Source organism: Pogona vitticeps, chromosome 4, assembly GCF_051106095.1.
Source record: "Pogona vitticeps strain Pit_001003342236 chromosome 4, PviZW2.1, whole genome shotgun sequence".
NCBI lineage: Eukaryota > Metazoa > Chordata > Lepidosauria > Squamata > Agamidae > Pogona > Pogona vitticeps.
Window position 1 is genome coordinate 203,459,338 of NC_135786.1, and position 19,973 is coordinate 203,479,310.

General features: G+C 38.5%; 1 protein-coding gene across 7 annotated transcripts in view; it reads right to left on the reverse strand.

Annotated features, from left to right (window-relative positions):
- Positions 1-1,170: 1,170 nt before the first annotated feature.
- STAU2 (staufen double-stranded RNA binding protein 2) overlaps positions 1,171-19,973 on the reverse strand; it is a 200,551-nt gene continuing 181,748 nt past the window's right edge. For all 7 annotated transcript variants that reach the window (XM_072999042.2, XM_072999043.2, XM_020812817.3 and 4 more), the window contains 2 exons: positions 3,512-3,600; positions 1,171-2,245 (listed from right to left, as the gene is read on the reverse strand). In XM_072999042.2, the coding sequence (XP_072855143.2) occupies positions 3,530-3,600 (71 nt within the window). In that variant the 3' untranslated portion in view covers positions 1,171-2,245; positions 3,512-3,529. The remainder of the gene's footprint in view (positions 2,246-3,511; positions 3,601-19,973) is intronic.

Genomic DNA, 19,973 nt, shown 5'->3' on the forward strand with positions numbered 1-19,973 from the left:
CAGAAACATAACCTCCCCAGCCCAAAACTACACTGCAAAACCACCCAGAACAGTTTTTAAAAAGCAGAAAACAGCATCTTACCTTACAAGGCAGCCGGAAGCCTCCCTGCAAACACACACACACACTCAGAAGCAGAAGGAGGCAGTCCCAAGCGTCCTCCAATGCACACTTTCTAACTGCTGTGGTGAAAGAGCTACAAAGAAGCAGCCTCATTGCCACCTACAGTTAGAAATTTGAATTTCCTGCCTTTTCCCCTGTCTTTTTCTGTTTGTAAGTAGAAGCTCCGGTCGCAAGTAGAAGCAAAATTTTGCAGCTGGAACTGGTCGTAACTTGAAATGGTCTAAGTAGGGATGTTCGTAAGTCAAGACACCACTCTTTCTGTTTCACTTAGAAAATGATATGTTTTTATATGCTGTATACTACCTTATTTATTCAAAATTCAGCATAGCCCACTTCTGCTTTGATTTGCCCATTTGTTTTGAAGCTTATTTTCTCTGCATTAATGAAAGCATAAACTCACTTTCAAAGTACAAGCTGGCTTTAAAAATGAAAGCAGATATTCTCAGGATGCAGAACTGAACCTTAATACAAAAGTTTGCATTGTGCAGTGTGACAGTAGAACCATAAGCCTCACAATACCCTTATAAAATCAGTGTACTCATGGTAAGCTTCCCTTGTACTTCCAGTCTGGCACTGAAGTGCTAAAAGTGCACATTTCTGTGCACACTTTCACCCAAGAGTGATAACATGAATCTTACAGGAGCTGTATAAATAAATCTGCTGTCAGCATTCTCAAAACACACTGTAATAGCTTACATCCATGAATGTCCTTAACATACACTTAACATAGTCTTCCTTATGCACTTTTTGCCTTCTAATGGTGAACTGTGCTTTTGAAAATACACTTTTTGCCTTCTAATGGTGAACTGTGCTTTTGAAAATACACCAATATGCCTATACTTTAAAAAAATGTTACCTGCTTAGTGATAGAACATGACAATACCAGGCCCCCCACAGCCATGGGCACACCTTTCTCAGGAACTGGATGTACAGCAGAAAATACAGTCCAGCATTTTCTTGTATAAATAGCAGGTAATGGATGGTGGGTTTTATGCATTATTTACAAATGAAGAAAGAGATAACATAAGTGCTATTTACATGAACTGATGTGGTTTTACTGCACTGACCAACTGCTTTATTCAAATATGCTGGTACAGAATACAAGTGCAAATTTCCAACTCAACCAACACTGACATTTATCACATATGTTCCATCCTCTTTGAACCCTCTTCCACTCCCTGCTGTTGTTCCTGGTCAGTATGCAGTCATTAAAAACATTCAGTTGATACAAGTGGTGAGTCAGTACAAAACACAGAATGAGATGTAAATATGTTTCACAGAATACAGTAGAATTATGGGAGCGGAAACATTTTCTTTGGAGGCAAGACACCTTGTCAATCAATGGCAAGGGAAATCAAATACCATCACTGCTTTCTCCTGGAGTATATTGTGACTAGTCATTAATATCTAAGCAAATACTTATCATGATTTAAACTGCAGTTTGCAAACAACTTGTCATAGTGCACCTTACAGCCATAACATATTCCATAAGAGTATGACGAATGCATAATGTTGGCATAAAAAGAGAAGCTGTATGACCGTATATGAAGACAACAACTATAACTTGCACAGCACTGTCATTGCTTATTTTTAAAATATTCAAGCATATTTTTTTTAAAAAAAGAGGAAAGCTGAACTTACTCTACGCTACAAAAAATCCATACAACTCAACCCAATGTTGACTTTTCATTTCCTCCAGAGTATTAATCAACTGTAAACTTAACTTTCCTCCTCAAGTCTTAGTTAATCACTTGCTGCTTAAAACTCTGGTGGTCTGACTGATTTTTATTGTTTCTGAAGCAATCTGAATGATTTATTTTTAGATTTTTAGGTTTAGAGGGGAACCATCAATATTTTATTCCTTTCCCCCATACTCAATGAACAGTACCACATATACTATCTCTTGTGTGTTGTCTTCACATAAGAATCAAATAATGGTATTAGTCATTCATTTCCTTGTACACATACACTCTATTGCGTGTTGACAGGTTTATACGGATGCAGTGGCAGCCATGGGTGCTGGGAAGGTCCTAGACGACAGCCTTTGAATCCTTGCAGTCCTGAGCAATAGTGCCTGAGTTAGTCTGTCTATTGTCTGCATTTTCTCCCAGATGGTTGACTTGTCTGAAAGATTAATATATTAACAAGAGCAGTAAGGTCCAGGGTTGCACATCTCTGAGACATTTTTATTAGCAGATGGCACATGAGATTCAAAGGTCACTATGAGGGGGGACATTTTAAAGTGAAACAACAATATTTATGTTCAGATACTATACTGATGAGATCATATGGTAAATGGTTCTGATTAGTTTACAAATAGCCACTATATATCAGCTGAAAATTCCTACTTAACTTCTTGCATTTCAAGTACAGTGCACCAGGTTAAGTAAGACTTTGCTCCTGTCTGGTTTAGCCAAAGCAAAATTCAGCTAAAGGAAGAGGAATGGACAGCTATCTAACTGTGTCTTGTCTATGAGCCACCTGGTGACTTCTCTTTACCTTATTTTCCCCATTTATTTATCTAATTAATCAACAAGCTAATTGATATGCTAATCTGGCATGATATTGTTCCTGATCATTTGCAATCACACAATGGGGAAAAAGACACAAAAGAAAAGCTGCACACCCAAATGTCAAATAGGTGGGGCATTTTGATGTAATATGGTACAAGGTCACTCATCTGTATTATTTCCCATTTAGACACAGGTTTCACAAGGTAGGGCAGATACCTTGTTTCAACTTTATAAATCACATGCTCATTGAACCTTTGCCTCACTGCACACTTCTACATTGGTTGCTTCTTAGTCAATTGTATCTGCCCACTGTGCAGTTTACAGGTGTTTGTTCTTTTTTAGAAAATTTTGTTGACAAAGGAAATAAGATGCACATGTACAGAACACCTTTATCTTCTTGGATTCCCTATTTAAATGCATGGAAGCAGCAGCAGCCTTCCAAATGAGCATTGTTTCCTTCATTAAAATAAAAAGTTAGTATGTTTATATAGCAGTTGTTCAAACATACCACATGTGTTTGTATACATCAAAACAATCACATGCTCTAGTTTACCGGAATTTGGGAGGTGGCCAGGAAGCCTATGAAGTACTTTAAATTTCACCACTTATGAAATATGCCAGTTCAACATTATTAAGGCTGAAACTTTATACTATCTACCTTCTTCTATGCAAGACATCTATTAAGACTGATGACAAGAAAATTGTTTTTCTTTTTAACAGCCCTCTTTGTGTTAGAATCACAGAACTCTGATATTAAAAAAGTTAAAGAGCTGAATGCTGCACATCTTTTAAATTTATATTAATACCTCTTTTTTTCCCCTCATCAAGGTGCCCAAGACATAAATGACCACTAGTTACAAAAGTAAGTGATTCTTACTTTTCAAATGAACCATTTTCAACTTTCACTGTTCCTTCCACTGGATCCAATCCTTGTTCTGAAAACTGTTTCAAGGCACTTAAAGCTGCCTGTAATACAGGAGAATGATATTGAAAATTATAAATATTGAAATAGGCATGATATCAATATAAATGGAATATTGTGCCAATTGTGTTCAGGAACAGAGTGCATGACACATAAATTGGTGCTGCAAAAGTATCTTGAAATATAGATGGGTTAGTGAGCAAAGCAAGAAAGTGTACTCATTTTCAATACTTTAAAATGGCATTCAGCAACACTAATGAAGGCTACTAATTCTTTTGTCATTCTGCAAATGGAAAATATTTCAATCAATTACTCTTAAACAATACAATAACTCAATCCCCCTGGAGTACATGCCTTCTTGATTTACAACTTACGTTCATGCCAAAACTAGATATCATGACAGATACAAAAATCACAAAATTGGTGATCCAGCCGCCTAGAGTGAACGAGTCGTCCAGATAGGCAGGGTATAAATCAAATAAATAAATAAATAAATAAATAAATAAATAAATAAATAAATAAATAAATAAATAAATAAATAAACAACAACAACAACAACAACAATAACAACAACAACAATCATCATCATCATCATCATCTCAAAAATTGTCTAGCTTAAACTTTTGTGAATGCAGGAAATCCACTACTACAATGCCCCAGCAGTTAACGTCTAGCTTGTACTTAAAGACATGGGGCTGCAACCAAATCTCTCACCAGTAAGACCCAGATAGCACTGTAATATGTGTTCTCCAACACTCTGACAACCAATAACATATAGCATAGGTAGGGAATTTACAGTGGAGTAACATTATGGTATGCTTTTAAGTCACTGGCCATGATATGAAAGAGGGGAGGAGACAAGCAGCTGATCCTTATTTTGTGATACATAATTTCGCCAGTCTTGCCAACACCTTTAAGGCTGTCATTATTTTAAGCACTTGCTGCCCCCCTTTAACATCAAAATAACATTCTCTGTTCATTTTATAAACACAACTCTTCTTTCACATTTCCACAGTCCTACCAAACCCCCTGATTGAATCTTATTAATTATATGTGCTGATATTAAGGCAAGATGAGCCAGAAGTCTAACTTTTCAATTATGTGCAATGCCAGGTACCGCTAAAGCAGAAGCTTGATTTTCATATTTCTTTAATGCTTCTATTACAACAGAAAAAGCATATAAGCACTGGAATGCACATTTTATTTAGAAACAGCAGAACCCTGTGGGGATACATGCTGTATCTCTAGTGTGGGAAGTAAATAGGTCCTGTACCAGATATTTGCTTGGACAACAGATCACCTTGGATCTACAGCACTGACACTGTAATTTTCTGGAACTATCGTGGGACACAGATGTACGAAATAAAAATCTCTTTCTGATACAATATCCTGAGATAAGAACAGCTTTCTGAAATATTCTCACAGTTGTTTTTACCGTAACTTTCATCTGACAGCAGTGAATACATATTAAAATGTGATTTAAAATTCAACAACTTTCATTGTAGCTTCATTTAAGGGTTTCTGGTTTTGTTTCTGCCACACAGCTATTTTGTAGCCCCTTAATGAAATATTTACTTAGTTTCCCACACAATTTGAAGATTTCATCTCTGGGAACTACTGTTTCTTTCTCTACCCAGAACATCTCTGTTCTTTGAGGAGAATATCATAACAAAAGGAAGCAATCCTGAACAAACGCATTTGTTCCTGCTGAAGGAATTTCAAGGATAGAAAGGCGACACACATTCATTCTCTCCATCTAATAACAGTTAGGGAAAGTTTGTGATCTTAGAGAGCTGCCTAAATGTGCATCTGGGTAAGCAGTTGTTCTATGTCATAATCAGGTGACAAAATGCTCTATTCTACATTGCCTCTTCCAGTGGGGTTTAGCTCCCCTTTTGTGCTGTGGTACATGCAAAAACTTGAACTTCATTCATGAGCCGTAGTCTCCAAACTTTCTGCAATCTTATAAAGAGATGCCTGATGACATCTATCTCATCAAACCTGAGGGGCAGAATCCAACTGTGGGCATTCACTGGTGTAACAGTGAAATCCAGCAAGTGATCTCTACTGTAGGTGTCTATGTGCCCCAAGAACTGGTTCTTGAGGGCTGAGGAAGCTCTCTGGAGCTGATTTTGGGGCAGCTCCAAGGGTATGGGGAAGCAGAAGAGAAAGACCCCCTGCATACGGATGCCTTTTGGATTCAGGCCCTGAAGACCATCCTCATTGTTCAAATTTCTTTTTTGTGACCATCAAAAAATGCAGTTGGTTTTGCACTACATTTACTTTAGCAGAGTCTAAAGCTGACTACTTTTAAGTCTCAAACACTCTCTCATTAGTACATGTACAGAGTCAACAGGTGTCACTTCTAAAAAGAGTATGAAACTTCAGAAAATGAGTGCAACAGAAACAATGGTCTCATTGCTCTTAAACAGTATACAACCGAGATGAGTATGTACAGATGCCACTGCCATGAAATGAATCAGTAATCACCATGTGCATAGGAGATCATTATGTTTTTTGAAGGAGGGAATTCTCCCCTCTCCATTTTTTGCTGGATTACTTGATTACAGACAGCCTACTTCATTTCTCAGGTTCATTTGATCCTCAACACAGTAGTTCCATGGGAAAGAAGAGATGAGTAGGGTTACCACCACCAATACCATTGTGAATGCCCAAATCAGAAATTAATCCATACCATTTTATTGAAGTACCAACTGCATTTTAAATATATTTATATTTGCAATGTATGCATTTTAACTGATCTTCCTGCTTTGTACCTAAAAGAATGGATTATCTATCCTTTTTTTCATGTTACCATTTCTCAAGAAACTCTGGTGATCCACACTGCTTCCCCACTCTTTTCAACAATCCTGATGGAAACAGTAGACTGGAAGAATGTGAATGAGGATTACTGAATGAGGATTACATTTGCACCCATGACATCATGTTATAGTTACATCTGAATGGCTATATGATCTGAGTAGCTGTGGTAAAACACGGCCTGATGAAGCAGCAGCTTTGTTAAATTAATGGAACAGTCCTGAAGTATCAGCAGACTTCAGGAACAATTACTCCAAATCAGCACAAAAACCTGTGAAATATGGAAGGTGGATTCTTTTAAGGGAGAAACATTTTACACCCATTGGATGTGTATTTCTTTCTCTTGAAAGTGATGGAGGGGAAAACACGGCACAGCTCCAATAGTGATATACACCAAAGAAGATATAAATAAGGAGATCATCTTTTACACAAAAACATGTATGCCGTGATTCCTTAATCGTATGGTACACCGTATTATTGACTAGGTAAAGGTAACGGTTCCCCTTGACATTTAGTCCAGTCATGTCCGACAGTAGGGGGCAGTGCTCATCCCCGTTTCCAAGCCGTAGAGTCAGCATTTGTCCGAAGATAATTTCCATGGTCATATAGCCAGTGTGACTAGACATGGAACACCATTACCTTCCCACTGTGCTGGTACCTAGTATCTATTCACATTTGCATGCTTTCGAACTGCTAGATTGGCAGGAGCTGGGACAAGCGACAAGAGCTCATTCCGTCGCGTGGATTCGATCTTACGACTGCTGGTCTTCCGACTTTGCAGCACAGAGGTTTCTGTGGTTTAACCCACAGTGCCATCATGTCCCCTGGCTACACACATGCATAATCTTTTGTATCTGCACTGTAGTGGGTGGCTGGCTTTCCTTGGCTTGAGTCATGGCTCTGCAGGTACTCTATTAGTTCTGGTGTTCTTTGATTGACACATATGTGTTCTGAACTGCATTGTCTTGATCTTTGCAGGTTTGATAACATGGATGGAAATAAAAGTTTTGCCGCAGATGTTTTGGAAGAAAAAGCAATTGCAACACACCTTATGAAAACCATGTGCATTTAGCTCTTCCTCTAACAGGAAGACAGGAGGGCCTGGCTTGCTCTGGTCATGGGGTCACGAAGAGTCAGACACGACTAAATGACTAAACAACAACTAACTGCCAGGTACTGGTAGATTGTTGACTATATGGATCAATAAATAAAGACTGGAGCTGAGTATCAGAGCATGAGATACAGCAAAGTTCTGCCCCCTTGGTGGTCCAGCTACCTATTCCCTGCAACAATCACAGATATGCCCCGTAGTCTCAGAAGACTTGGTTAATCCCCCTCCTATTTTTATTATCAAATGATCAGTGATAGGCTTTAGGGAAACATACTTTGAGTAGTAGAAGGGTAGAAACTGCATTGAGAGAGAAGTTAATATTCACTATTGATTGAGAAGATACGTGAATGCAGTGAAATGAATATGCTTCAGTGAAATGAACTAACTTTGGGAGTAATCAGCTTCCCTTGATCCTGAGTGTTTCCTGTTTTTGACTGAATTTTGAGGACTAGTTCATGACGTCAGGTAAAGAAGGGACTGGATAAAGTATCACAATTTTTAATTTTGTTTTATTTTTATACATTACCTTGATAATGAGGCAACCTAGAAGTCTTTTAAATGCAATAAAAATAATAGTCCTCATTGATAAGGGAATCTAGAAACAATGAACTAACCCCATGCATAGTCACAATAAAATGGTTAGTATACTTTGAATGAAGTAGGTCTGATAAATATATGCAGTTCTTAAAAGCAAACAAACTCTTACTAAATTAATAGCAGTGAGGGAGATACAGGCAAAATAAATACTTGGACACAGATTTCTGTGGATAAATTCTTTTTCAAAATGCTGAGCACTTCCTCCAGTGGATTGTTTCTTTACAAAAGAGCATCTGCACAGATATATAGAAATATTTCTCTCCCCCAGAAGATTTTACAACTGCTTTGTGAGCAAAGCCCCGTAGGTTATGAAACAGATGTCTTCACACATTTCATGTATCACTTGTTTTCTGTGTAGATACAGTGATGCCAAAAACACAATGCCAACAGGATGCACTACTCCACTCTTTGTTTGCCTTGGCTGCTTTTCTCATTATAAATATGTGTCTACATTTGGCTGAGGGTAGATGTTTCCAATCATACTGGTCATTTTTAAAAAAAAAAACATTCCTTAAGCCAATTAGCAATTAGCAAATCACATTGAAATTTGTTAATTTCTTCCCCCCTCTGGTTCTCCCTCTGTAGGGATTTGGATGTTTTGTAATGGCAATTTAATAACATTAGATCATCTTTACACAAAGCAGTTTCATACAGAGGCTGCTCTAGAAAAATGTGATTTCAACTCGCATTCTTATGATAATGATTTAATATTTTTCAATATAACGTACAGATGTATTTTCCTCTCTTTTGACATCTACACTACATTTCACTTTCCAAGACATTTCTTTATGATTCTTCTCTGCATGTCTTGTCTTCTTTACTATAATGTGAATGGCATATGCTTCTGAAGATAGCGGCAATGCTTAGCCTAATTCTTACTAATTCTTATGCAGTAATCCCATTTCGTGGGTGTTTCGGGAAACGGTGCTTTCACGAAGCAAAATGAAATGCTGGACGTCTTTGTTGGTGGTGTTTTGCTTTGTCCCCCCTGCCCCAGAAAGCCCCCTTCATGGGCCCCAGCACCTACTTTACTCACTCCAGGCCTCCTCCCCCCCTGCCACTGCTGCCGCCCAGCTGTCCTAGAACAGGGGCCTACTTCCTGCACCCCTTCATTAGAAGTGAACTTGAATCAAATGAACCACAAACCGCTTCATTTTTTAATGGCCAATAATCACAAATGAAGGGGAAACTGCTAAAACTACTGAAAGCAGGAAAACAATAACATAATAAGAGCACAGAAAAATGAAGCTGCAACAAAAAATATGGACAATGTAACAGCCAGTGAAAAATCAATTAAAAAAGGAAGAAAAGCTCACCAACAGTGAGAGACCAAACTGAAAAGTCAAGTTTATAGATGGCCAAAACACCCCCCCCCCCCAATAAACTAGCACCTGGGCTAAACAAATAGTTTTAACTAATTTTAAGAAAAGTAGTAATGTTAGTCTGATGAGCATGAGAAGAGGAAAATGAGAGGTAATATGATGGCAAGTTTCAAATATCTGAAGCGCTACCACATGTAAGATGGAGCAAACTTCTTTTCTGCTGCTCTGGAGAAAGGGACCCAAACTAATGGATTCAAGTCACAAGAAAAGAGATTCTGTCTAACACTTCCTTATAGTAAGAGATCTAGAACAACTGTTTCGAAAGGTGGTGGAGTCTGTTAGAGGGTTATCTGTCAGGGATACTCTGGCTACAGATGTCTATACATGTTGTTTGCAACTTAATGGTGACTTTATGTGAGCTGCCCCGAGTAGACATTGTCTAGAGGAGCGGGGTAAAAATCCAATAAATAAATAAATAAAAATTATCAATTAGTGACATTCCAAAAGTCATATCATTAATGTCTGAGTAAGTTCTTCAAATTCAAGGCCATCACTTCATCTGTTAAGTAAATCCATCTCATATTAGGTCTTCCCCTTTGCATTCTGCCTTTCAGTTTTCCTAACATCACTGCCTTTTCCAAAAATTCTTGTTTTCTCATGATAGTCCTAAAGAACAATAGCCTCTGATCAGGTATGATCTGATCTAGCACCTATTTATTCATCTTTCTAGTGGTCTATGGTATCAATATGTTCCTCTTCATCATCACGTTTTGAATATATCTATTATCTCCTGCTGGCCTTCACTGTCCAGCTTGAAAATTCATATATAGTGATAGGAGAATACCATAGCATAGATTATCTTAATCTTCAACAACACATTTTTACTCTTAAGGATCTTCTCTAATTCTTTCATAGCCTCAGTCTTATTCTGCTTTCTTGGCTGTAGGCCCCATTTGGATTGATGACTGAACCAAGGTAACTTTTTACATTTTTTTTACTGTCAAGGAAAAGGAAACATCTCATGTGAACAGCAATTTTATTTCCATCTTCCCCACAGTATTTCAAATTTCATGTACTCTTCCACCACTCTATGATACTAGAGTCTCTCTTGTGTTATTTCAATTAGCATTATTGTATTTGTCTCCTACTCATGGCTCTTTTATTTTATTTATTTTATTTTATTTATATCCCGCCTATCTGGTCAGTTACGACCACTCCAGGGTGTGAGCCCTATGGATGAGATCAGCCAACTGGAATAAACACAATGCATCAGTGAGATTCAGTTAGTGTTGATTTACCATTCAACAGCTAATTTAGTGAGTTTACTTTAGCTGGAATAGAACACAGGAGTCCTTGATTCAAATCTGTGCTCAGCCATGTAAATTCACTGAGAGCTGGAATTGGTAAAGGTAAAGGTTTCCCTTGACATTTAGTCCAGTTGTGTCTGACTCTAGGGCATGGTGCTCACCCCCGTCTCCAAGCCGTTGAGTCAGCGTTTGTCTATAGACAGTTTCTGTGGTCACGTGGCAAGTGCAACTAGACATGGAACACCATTACCTTCCCACCGTGGTGGTACCTATTTATTTATTTGCAATTTTACATGCTTTCGAACTGATAGTTTGGCAGGAGCTGGGACAAGCAATGGGAGCTCACTCTGTCGCCTAGACTCGATCTTACGACTGCTGGTCTTCTGACCTTGCAGCACAGAGGCTTCTGCAGTTTAACCTGCAGCGCCACCACGTCCACTGGTAAAACCACTCCTTAAATATCTCACTTACCTTGAAAGTTTTATTATGGTCACTATAAGTTGGTTCCAAACTGATGGCACAGAACAATAACTCTAGCTGGGAGTAGCAATTTGACTTACACCTGCATCCCTTATATGATCAAGTTAGTCCTTTTTCCAAGATTCCCTGTTTACCCTGAACATAGCTATGGAGACTGGCAAAATATTGCTTTAACGTTTTCATTATGTTTTAAAATAATGTTATATGGTTCTGTAACCCACTCTGAGATCCTGTGATATAGGGCAGGCTATAAACACTTTAAATAAAATAAAATAATCTATTAAATGAAAAGCTACAAGATTTCTAGGTGAAAGTATAGGTCTTTGTTACAGAAAGTGGGGAAGCTGGATTTTGACTAGACCTAATGTCCAAAACCTATGGTTCATCATTTTAACAGGGATGGGAAAGGCTTAAACAACTAACAGCTCTACATACTAGCATAGATTATTGCATGAAGATAAGTGCTTCATCAATTAGTTCTGCTCTAGCAGATCGAAGGCTATGGACTGACATCTGGCTTTAAACTTTTCTGCTGTTTTGAAAACAAAGGATTTCACTCTAATTCTGTCATTTGCAGGCAAAAATTAATTACTGGAAGTATATGCTCTTGAATTTTACCAGATCAAATGGGATGTGTGTAGTATTGAGTTATTTAGAATGTGTACTTCTTTCTTTAAAAATTATATGGTGGCGGGGTAGAAATATTTAGTGTGTGAATGTGAAAGATTAGATTGCTAAGAATTTCAAAATGCTTTAATTTTTTAAAAGACATAATTAAAAGAATAATTCTTTGATTATATTATTTTAAAAAGTCTGGACTGGACAGCTTTGCACTGTTGTCAAATGCAAGGGAGATAGGGAATGTTACAGAAAATGGAATGCAGATTTCCAAAGAATAGCAAGGAGAGACAAGAGGGCCTTCTTAAATGAACAGTGCAAAGCTATAGAGGAAAATAATAGAAAGGGAAAAAACAGAGATCTGTTCAAGAAAACTGGAGATATTAAAGGAACATTTTGTGCAAAGATGGACCTGATAAATGACAAAAATTGTAGGACCTAAAAGAAGTAGAAGACATCAAGAAGAGTTGGCAGAAATACACAGAGGAATTACACTGGAAAGATCTGGATGTCCCAGACAATCTAGATATTGTGGACCTTGAGCCAGACATCCTGGAGAGTGGGCCTTAGAAAGCATGGCTAACAACAAGGCAAGTAGTGATGGCATTCCAGTTGAACTATTGAAAATCTTAAAAGATGGCACTGTTAAGGTGCTGCACTCCATATGCCAGAGGATTGGAAAAGATCAGTCTACATCCCAATCCCAAAAAAGGCAATGCCAAAGAATGCTCCAACTACCGTACAATTGCACTAATTTCACACACTAGCAAGGTTATGCTCAAAATCCTGCAAGGTAGGTTTCAGCAGTATGTGGACCGAGAACTCCCAGAAATACAAGCTGGATTTCGAAGGGGCAGAGGAACTAGAGACCAAATTGCTAACATGTGCTGGATTATGGAGAAAGCCAGAGAGTTCCTGAAAAACATCTATTTATGCTTCATTGTCTAAGCAAAAGTCTTTGAGTGTGTGGACCACAGCAAACTATGGCAAGTTCTTAAAGAAATGGGAGTGCCTGACCACCTTATCTATCTCCCGAGAAAGCTATATGTGGGACAGGAAGCCACAGTTAGAACAACTAACTGTGATATGGAACAACTAATTGGTTCAAAATTGGGGAAGGAGTATGATAAGGCTGTATATTGTCTCCCTACTGCCCCAGGTTGGGCGCCAATGTGAGTGGGTTCTACATTATCTTTGGGCATTTCTCTTTCAGGTGATACAAACGAGGATTCAGAATTACTAAATAAAGAGTTTTTATTAACAGAAATATTTAAATCTTCTTTGTTACGTACAACAGAACTTTGAACTGTTAACTGGGGAGGGGTACTCTCCCAAAACCACAACAATAATTTTTCCTCATTTAAGTCTTTTAATAATAGGTTCTTGTTTTTTTCTCTTCCTCTGTCAGTTGCCTCAGAAAGTTGTTGCGGATCGCACACAAGGTACCGCAATATGGGTGACGGGCCCACTCTCCCTCTCTCAAGACTTCTCTCTCTACTTCAGGCGGGATGTGGTGTACCAGTCGGGCAGGACCTTGGTTCCTTGGGTATACCAGCACTCCCCATTCTTCAGGGCTTAGACCGGGGATAATGGGTCTTATTTTGTTGGTGGCACGGCTTTCGTCTTTTCGGCTATTGGGTTCACTGCAGGTCTTTTAACAGGAACCGAAAAGACCTGAGCATCTCTATCCGTTTCACCCGACACGCTCTCTCTAAATACCGTCACCTTCTCTGTTTCTTTAGAAATTGCCACTTCTTCTGTAGTCAAAAATATATCTACTTTCTCCCTTTCGCGGTACACCTCCCTCTTCACTCCTGCCTCGTCTCTCTCTAATCGTATCAACTGCCTCTCTTTTTCACGCGCTCCTTCGTCTCGAGCACTTTCTAACTTCTCTGCGCGACTTTCCTCTAACTACTCTGCTTGACTCTTTGTCTCGGGTTTCCTTGATATCTCTATTTCTAGGCTACTTATTTGAGGGGACGGCTCACTCTTTGATGGTTCCTTAGTCTCCTCCTCACAGTGTGGTTTAAAAAATGCTCCAATTATTCCTTCATCTCTCATGCTGCTAAAATACTTAATTGCTAATCAGAAGCTTGACATGATTTAACTGGCAAATTCCTCTGCCACTTGAATTCACAACCAATGACTTCAGCAATACCTGTAAATCTTTATCTGCCTTCTGTTACCAAGCGCCACCATCCTCAGATGATGATGATGATGATGATGAGTTTTATTTATATGCCACATTTCTCCCAACAAGGGACCCAAAGACACTCAGAACATTAAAATTTTTACACAGTTTAAAAACACAATAAGTTAAGTATTAAAAGATAAATTAAACAATATATGATTTTAAAATTAAATTAAAAGATTAAAACATTAAAACATGGAAAAGATTAAAATTATTTGCTGAAATGCAGTTCAGGGATTCAGTTGTAATTGTTAAAAGCTTGCCTGAAGAGAAGAGTCTTTAGCTTTTTTTCGAAAGGATAACAGGGAAGGAAGGGGTCGTCCTGATTTCCCGAGGGAAAGCATTCCATAGGCCAGGAGCTGCCACAGAGAAGGCCCTCTCCCATGTCCCCATCAGCTGTGCTTGTGCCGGCAATGGGACCAAGAGGAGGGCCTCCTCTGATTATCTTAATTGTGGAGAAGGCACATATAGGGAGATACAGTCCTGCTGGTAGCCTGGATCCAAGCTGTATAGGGCTTTATAGGTTATTACCGACACTTTGAATTGGGCCCAGAAATGGACTGGTAGCCAGTGCAGTTCTTGTAACAGGTGTGTTATATGCTCCCTGTAGCTGGCCCCAGTCAGTAGTCTGGCTGCAGAGTTTTGCACCAGCTGAAGATGATCAGATTTCACAAAGAGCAAGGTCAACATCTATTTAAAAATTTAATTTCAGAACAGTTATTCATACTGTATCATGCAAGTTTTAATTAACTGACCTTAAGCCCATTTTTCCAAACTTGTTCTTCTTCCATGTATATTAAAGTGATTAACTCATGCAATTTACATGAAAAGGGATTAATCTCCACACAAAGGGGTATTTACCTGGTATGCATTAGGATCTGAATGACAGTGCCAAAAAAAGAGGAGACTAAATGGATGTGGGACAGAAGACTTCTGTTCAAGCACTGACTGACAAATGCAAGATTTAAAACATTTAAGAGAAAAGACATCCAGTTTAGTGCTGGCTTCGGGCTACATTGTCCTTTGTAACTAACATTTACATGGCAAACAACCACTGCAGACAAAAATCTTATTGCTGGCATTATGGGGAATTTTAAGCAAGGATTAAGTGTTCTTGAAATCTATTTTTCCAAAATGTCAGAAACAAAAATCTCAGTCAAGAGTGTGTTCTTCTATCCCTTCCTTCTATTCTACTAAGATTAGTTTGGATTTCTTTTTCTGTGTCTTCCTATCAATGTCCTAAACTAGGATCAAATATTAATTCCAAGTAGAGCAGATCCTTAAAAATAATCTGGATTCTCTCATCTCCACTCACACAGGTCCCACTGATTTCTCTAGTGCTATTCTAGTTGGGAAAAACAATGAATTTTACTCAGGATGTCACACAGTGTCCCAAATCCTATTTGTTGCACTGAATTCAGCATACAGTAGCAAACACTTCTTGCAGTTTGCTATTCATTGTATTCAATGAATTTGCAATTCATTGTTGAGATGTACACTGATTGCATTACACAAGCACAGGGCTTTTGCCATAGTTAGAAGATAATTTTCACCACATATCCACAGCAAATAAACAAACCTACAGTTAAATATGCAACTTACAATATCGTCCTCCTTTTGGTTTGGATGGACTCCAGGTGATCTACCTTTTGGCATACTAATGTTTTTTTCATAAGGGAGAAGAATGAAAAATACAACCCACCCCCATTCCCATTTGGAGTGATCAGCTGGAAAAGTCAAGATTTTTGAGGCTATTCTAGGGGGAAAATAGTCTATGGAGGCCTGATTACTATAGATTAAAGACTTCCTTACCAAAGAGAATGTAAGTACAGTGGTGCCTCGCAAGACGATGTTAATTCGTTCTGCGAAAAATGTCATTTTGTGAAAACATCGTCTTGTGAAACATGGTTCCCCATTGGAATGCACTGAAATCTATTTAATGTGTTCCAATGGGGGAAAATCGTCGTCTTGCGAAAATCGTCCAAAGAAAACATTGTCTTACGAAGCGCCACAGCGATCGCAAAAACCAATCGTCTTGCGGATTAATCGTCCTGCGAGGCAATCGTCTTGCAAGGCACCACTGTATGTAAATCTATTATCAAAGTTTCAATTTTAGTTTTACAGTAAGTTAATACTAGATTTTCTGACTGTAGTAGCTAAATAGCTCACTGGATCACCACTACTTCCAACAGTATCTCCAATTTGCCTGGACTAATCTTCCATTTTAAGCACAGAAGGGATATTCATACCATAGTAAAATCTAAATTTCAGTGGGGAAGTTTCACTGAAAGAACTGGGATGTGGACCATTCTTCTTCCCTCTTACAGTCTCCTTTGCATTCTCAAGATGCTCCAGAGTTTTCAAGTCCTCTGGAGGTGGTTTTCAGCCAACTGAGAAGATTAGGAAGATAAGAAAGTCCTTTGCACTAGCATAGTTGGCTGCTAGTATGACTCTGGATTTAGGCTGAATTTTCCATATTTGTCCTATATGCCACCAATACAATTACTTCCTTCAATGACATTTTTGTAATTTACCCACACAAAAGAATACAACAAATTCATTCTTTTGATGAATTTTTGATGATGTTGTATGAATCTAAAAGTGTCCACTCTCATAAAGAACAGGGCATCTAAATATACATCTAATATTCTCTAAATCAGTGGTTCCCAACTTTGGGCAACCCAGGTGATCTTGGACTGTAAATCCCAAAAACCCTGGCCAGTACAGCTAGTGGTGAAGGCTTCTGGGAATCGAAGTCCAAGTTAACCAGGGTTGAGAACCACTGCCCTAAATTATTAATGTAGTGACCGACAATATGATTCTGTGATTCCAGAGTAAAACTTCAATGCTATTTTCTGAGTAGCTTCCTTGCAGACTCAACGTCTTCTAGGATGAGCAACAACCTAGTTTCTCTGGAATCTATTATATATGAATACATTAGGCAAGTGTGTGTATATGTGGAACAGGGGAGGGGTTAACTTAAAGATTATTAGAGAGAAAATACAAAGCTCATGTGAATGTACTCCAAACACTGAACACATCCCACCCCCAAGTAGGTGGATGACCATAAAACAAATCCATTTGTTTTGCTGGGACAGTTTACAGAGAAAGGGTTTTCACTAGTTGTTTTGCTTTTGCTGAAAGATAAAAAGGAAAACACACGCAACACATCCAATTTTTCACTTTAAAGACAGACAGGATATTATTTCAAAGGTCCATTTGTTTAGCTACAGATGCTTTTGCTCTCGAAAGAAGCCTTTGAATATCACATTTATTTTAAGAATATATTAAGCACAAGAAAAGAAGGATTACATGACTGTTCTCCCACGTTAAGAAGAACTTTACATCAAACTGCATGCCAATCTATGTAAGCCAGACCACTTGAATTAGCAAACAGTAGCACATGACTCACACATGGCAAACAGCTACCTGCTAAGCTCCAATTCCAAATCAGATTATCATGATGCATTCTAGCAGTTAAGATTTAATTGCTACTAATTTGAATCAATACATTCTGTATTAGAAAGCGAGCAATGATTTTTAAAGTAATGTCACTATTTTCCTGCACAAATGTGCTGTGAGGAAAATCATTTCTTTTTTATATTACGGAATGTGAACCTTAAGAATGACTTGTCCAAGGGAACCTAAAGAATTTATGCCAGAGCAGGATTTTGGCACTCATTGAGTTGTCCACTAACATACTGGTACCTTGGCTTATCATTTATTTTAGGTGCCTTGGAGGCTCTGGTGGTCATACAAACTCCAGGTTGTTAATTCCATGTTAATGGAAAGGGAGGCTTTGTGTACACAATGGGATTTATACTGTGGAACTTCTCTTCCTGAGCCACTGATAGGGAAGCCCTTACGTGTATGACTTCTATGTATACACTGACTACTATGAATGAGGATGCAGCCCTTCTACACGTGAATGAGCGTGCGGATCTTCTGCTCTCGTGTGAAAAAGTTCCAACAATAGTTTGCATAAGATCAGTTTACAACACCAACACAATCCCTGCCCACAGACTCACAACAGTAGTTTTTAAAGTTACAGACAAGATGGGGTGGCAATACTTCAGCAAGAAAAAGAGCCATAGGCATTTGCTTTCTTAGCAGAGCTGATTGAGTTTCCTGGTTGTTCTTCTTCCATTTGCTGCAGTCTGGTGAAATGGCTAATGCCATATGATGGCCATGGTGATGTAACTGGTGATATGGTCCTACTTTCCCAAAGACTCCGATATATGAAACATTTAATTTCCTTCCCTAAGGTAACTACTTATGTGCTTAACTACTGTACATGGATCAAGTAGCTCACTATATAGCAGTGAGTACTATAGTATGTAAAGCAAGTCCCTCCACTCTGTCTGCATTTATGACTAATAAACTCTTATTTCTTCCTCTTCTTTGGAACATTGAAGCTCAAGGTGAGTCCATATGACACCAATCAAATATGCTTAAAACTCATGGCAAGCAATTAAAGAATGTTTTAAATATTTTACAGGTAGTGTGCTAGAAATAAAAAATGCTCAAGTGTGCTCTGTTTCACAAAAAACATAGTTTCATCAAGCGTGCCTTGCTCCTGATTTACACTGGACTGAGTTAGGTCAAACACAGACTAGGCGTTTCCTAGAGGAACTGCTGTGAAGCAGTTAGCAGTGCAATTTTGTCCTTGATAATGGCTGATGACTTGTCTGCATCCCACTTCACCCTCTAACTGTTAGCTTCTTTAATGGAAGTGTCTATAAAGATTTTCCCTAAAATATGCCTTTCCAGCACACTTAATGTCTTTTAATGTCTTTCCAATTAAATCCAGATGTGAAAAGCTTAAGGAACAGTTCTCAGGACTGAAAAAGATGACATAAATCTTGCAGCTGACAGAGATCCCACTGAGCTTGGTTGGGGAAACTCACAGAGGACTTGTTGTGGGCCAGGAAAGCTGCTGGGTATAAAGACAGATGTGTACACTCCTATTGAAAATATAGAAGAAGAAAAAAAAAGAAAAGCCTCCTGAAATAGAGCAAGGCACTGAAAAAATGCGACCATAGGCGAAGCCCAGTCCTGCAGGGTATAGAATGTACCCTGTGAGGTTGTGATCTCTCTCAGTTCCCACTACCCAGCACAGTGAATTTGTATGAGCACTCCTTACCATTTCATAAGAGTTCTCTGCTTTCTTCTCCCCATAATACCAAATAAAGGTTCTCTTCCTGCATGGTTATCACTCACCATTTCCGGGAAGGCTGAAAGTACTGTGCCTTTTTCAGGAAGTATTCATCGCCCAACAGAATCCCATCCACCTTTCTTTCCCAGCACAAAGCAGGTTAGTTGTTTTCCTTTAAAGAAAATGCTTACGAACCACCTTTTTAATTACAGATTTTTCACTAATCAGATGAGATTTTAGGCACTCCCAATGACTGAACAATGCCGCTGGGCGAGTGCTGTTTATGCAGCTGGCAAACCACTGTTATTCCCAAAGCTAATTTTTACCACAGCTAAGTATTCTTTTTCCTCACCAGATGCTAAGAAATGGATTATCACAAGCTATGTCCATTTAAAGGGAGGGGCAAGAAAGCCCATAAGCTGGGATTTACACAGTTTCTAAGAAAGGGCTCTGACTCCCCCATCACAAAGTCACTGATTTACACTACTGTATATTTATTATTGCTCTTCTGAATTGTTTAAAAATTGTATCCCAATAGTTTTTTTAAAAAAATTATATTATTGTAACTAGTTCTATCAACAGAGGTGATAACAAGAAAATTTCAGAGAGGAGATGGCTGAGTGAAAGTACATATAGTATAATCAGGAGTGTGGAGTAATCGCTATTTGTGAAAAACCCCCGCCAGTTGAGGTGCCCATTCCTCCCAATATTTAAGAAATTACTCAAGACAATTATATAAGGCAATCTTTAAGAACATCATACCCTCAAATGGTGTTAAATTTTTATATTTTCTGTAGACTACCACACTTCAGTCAG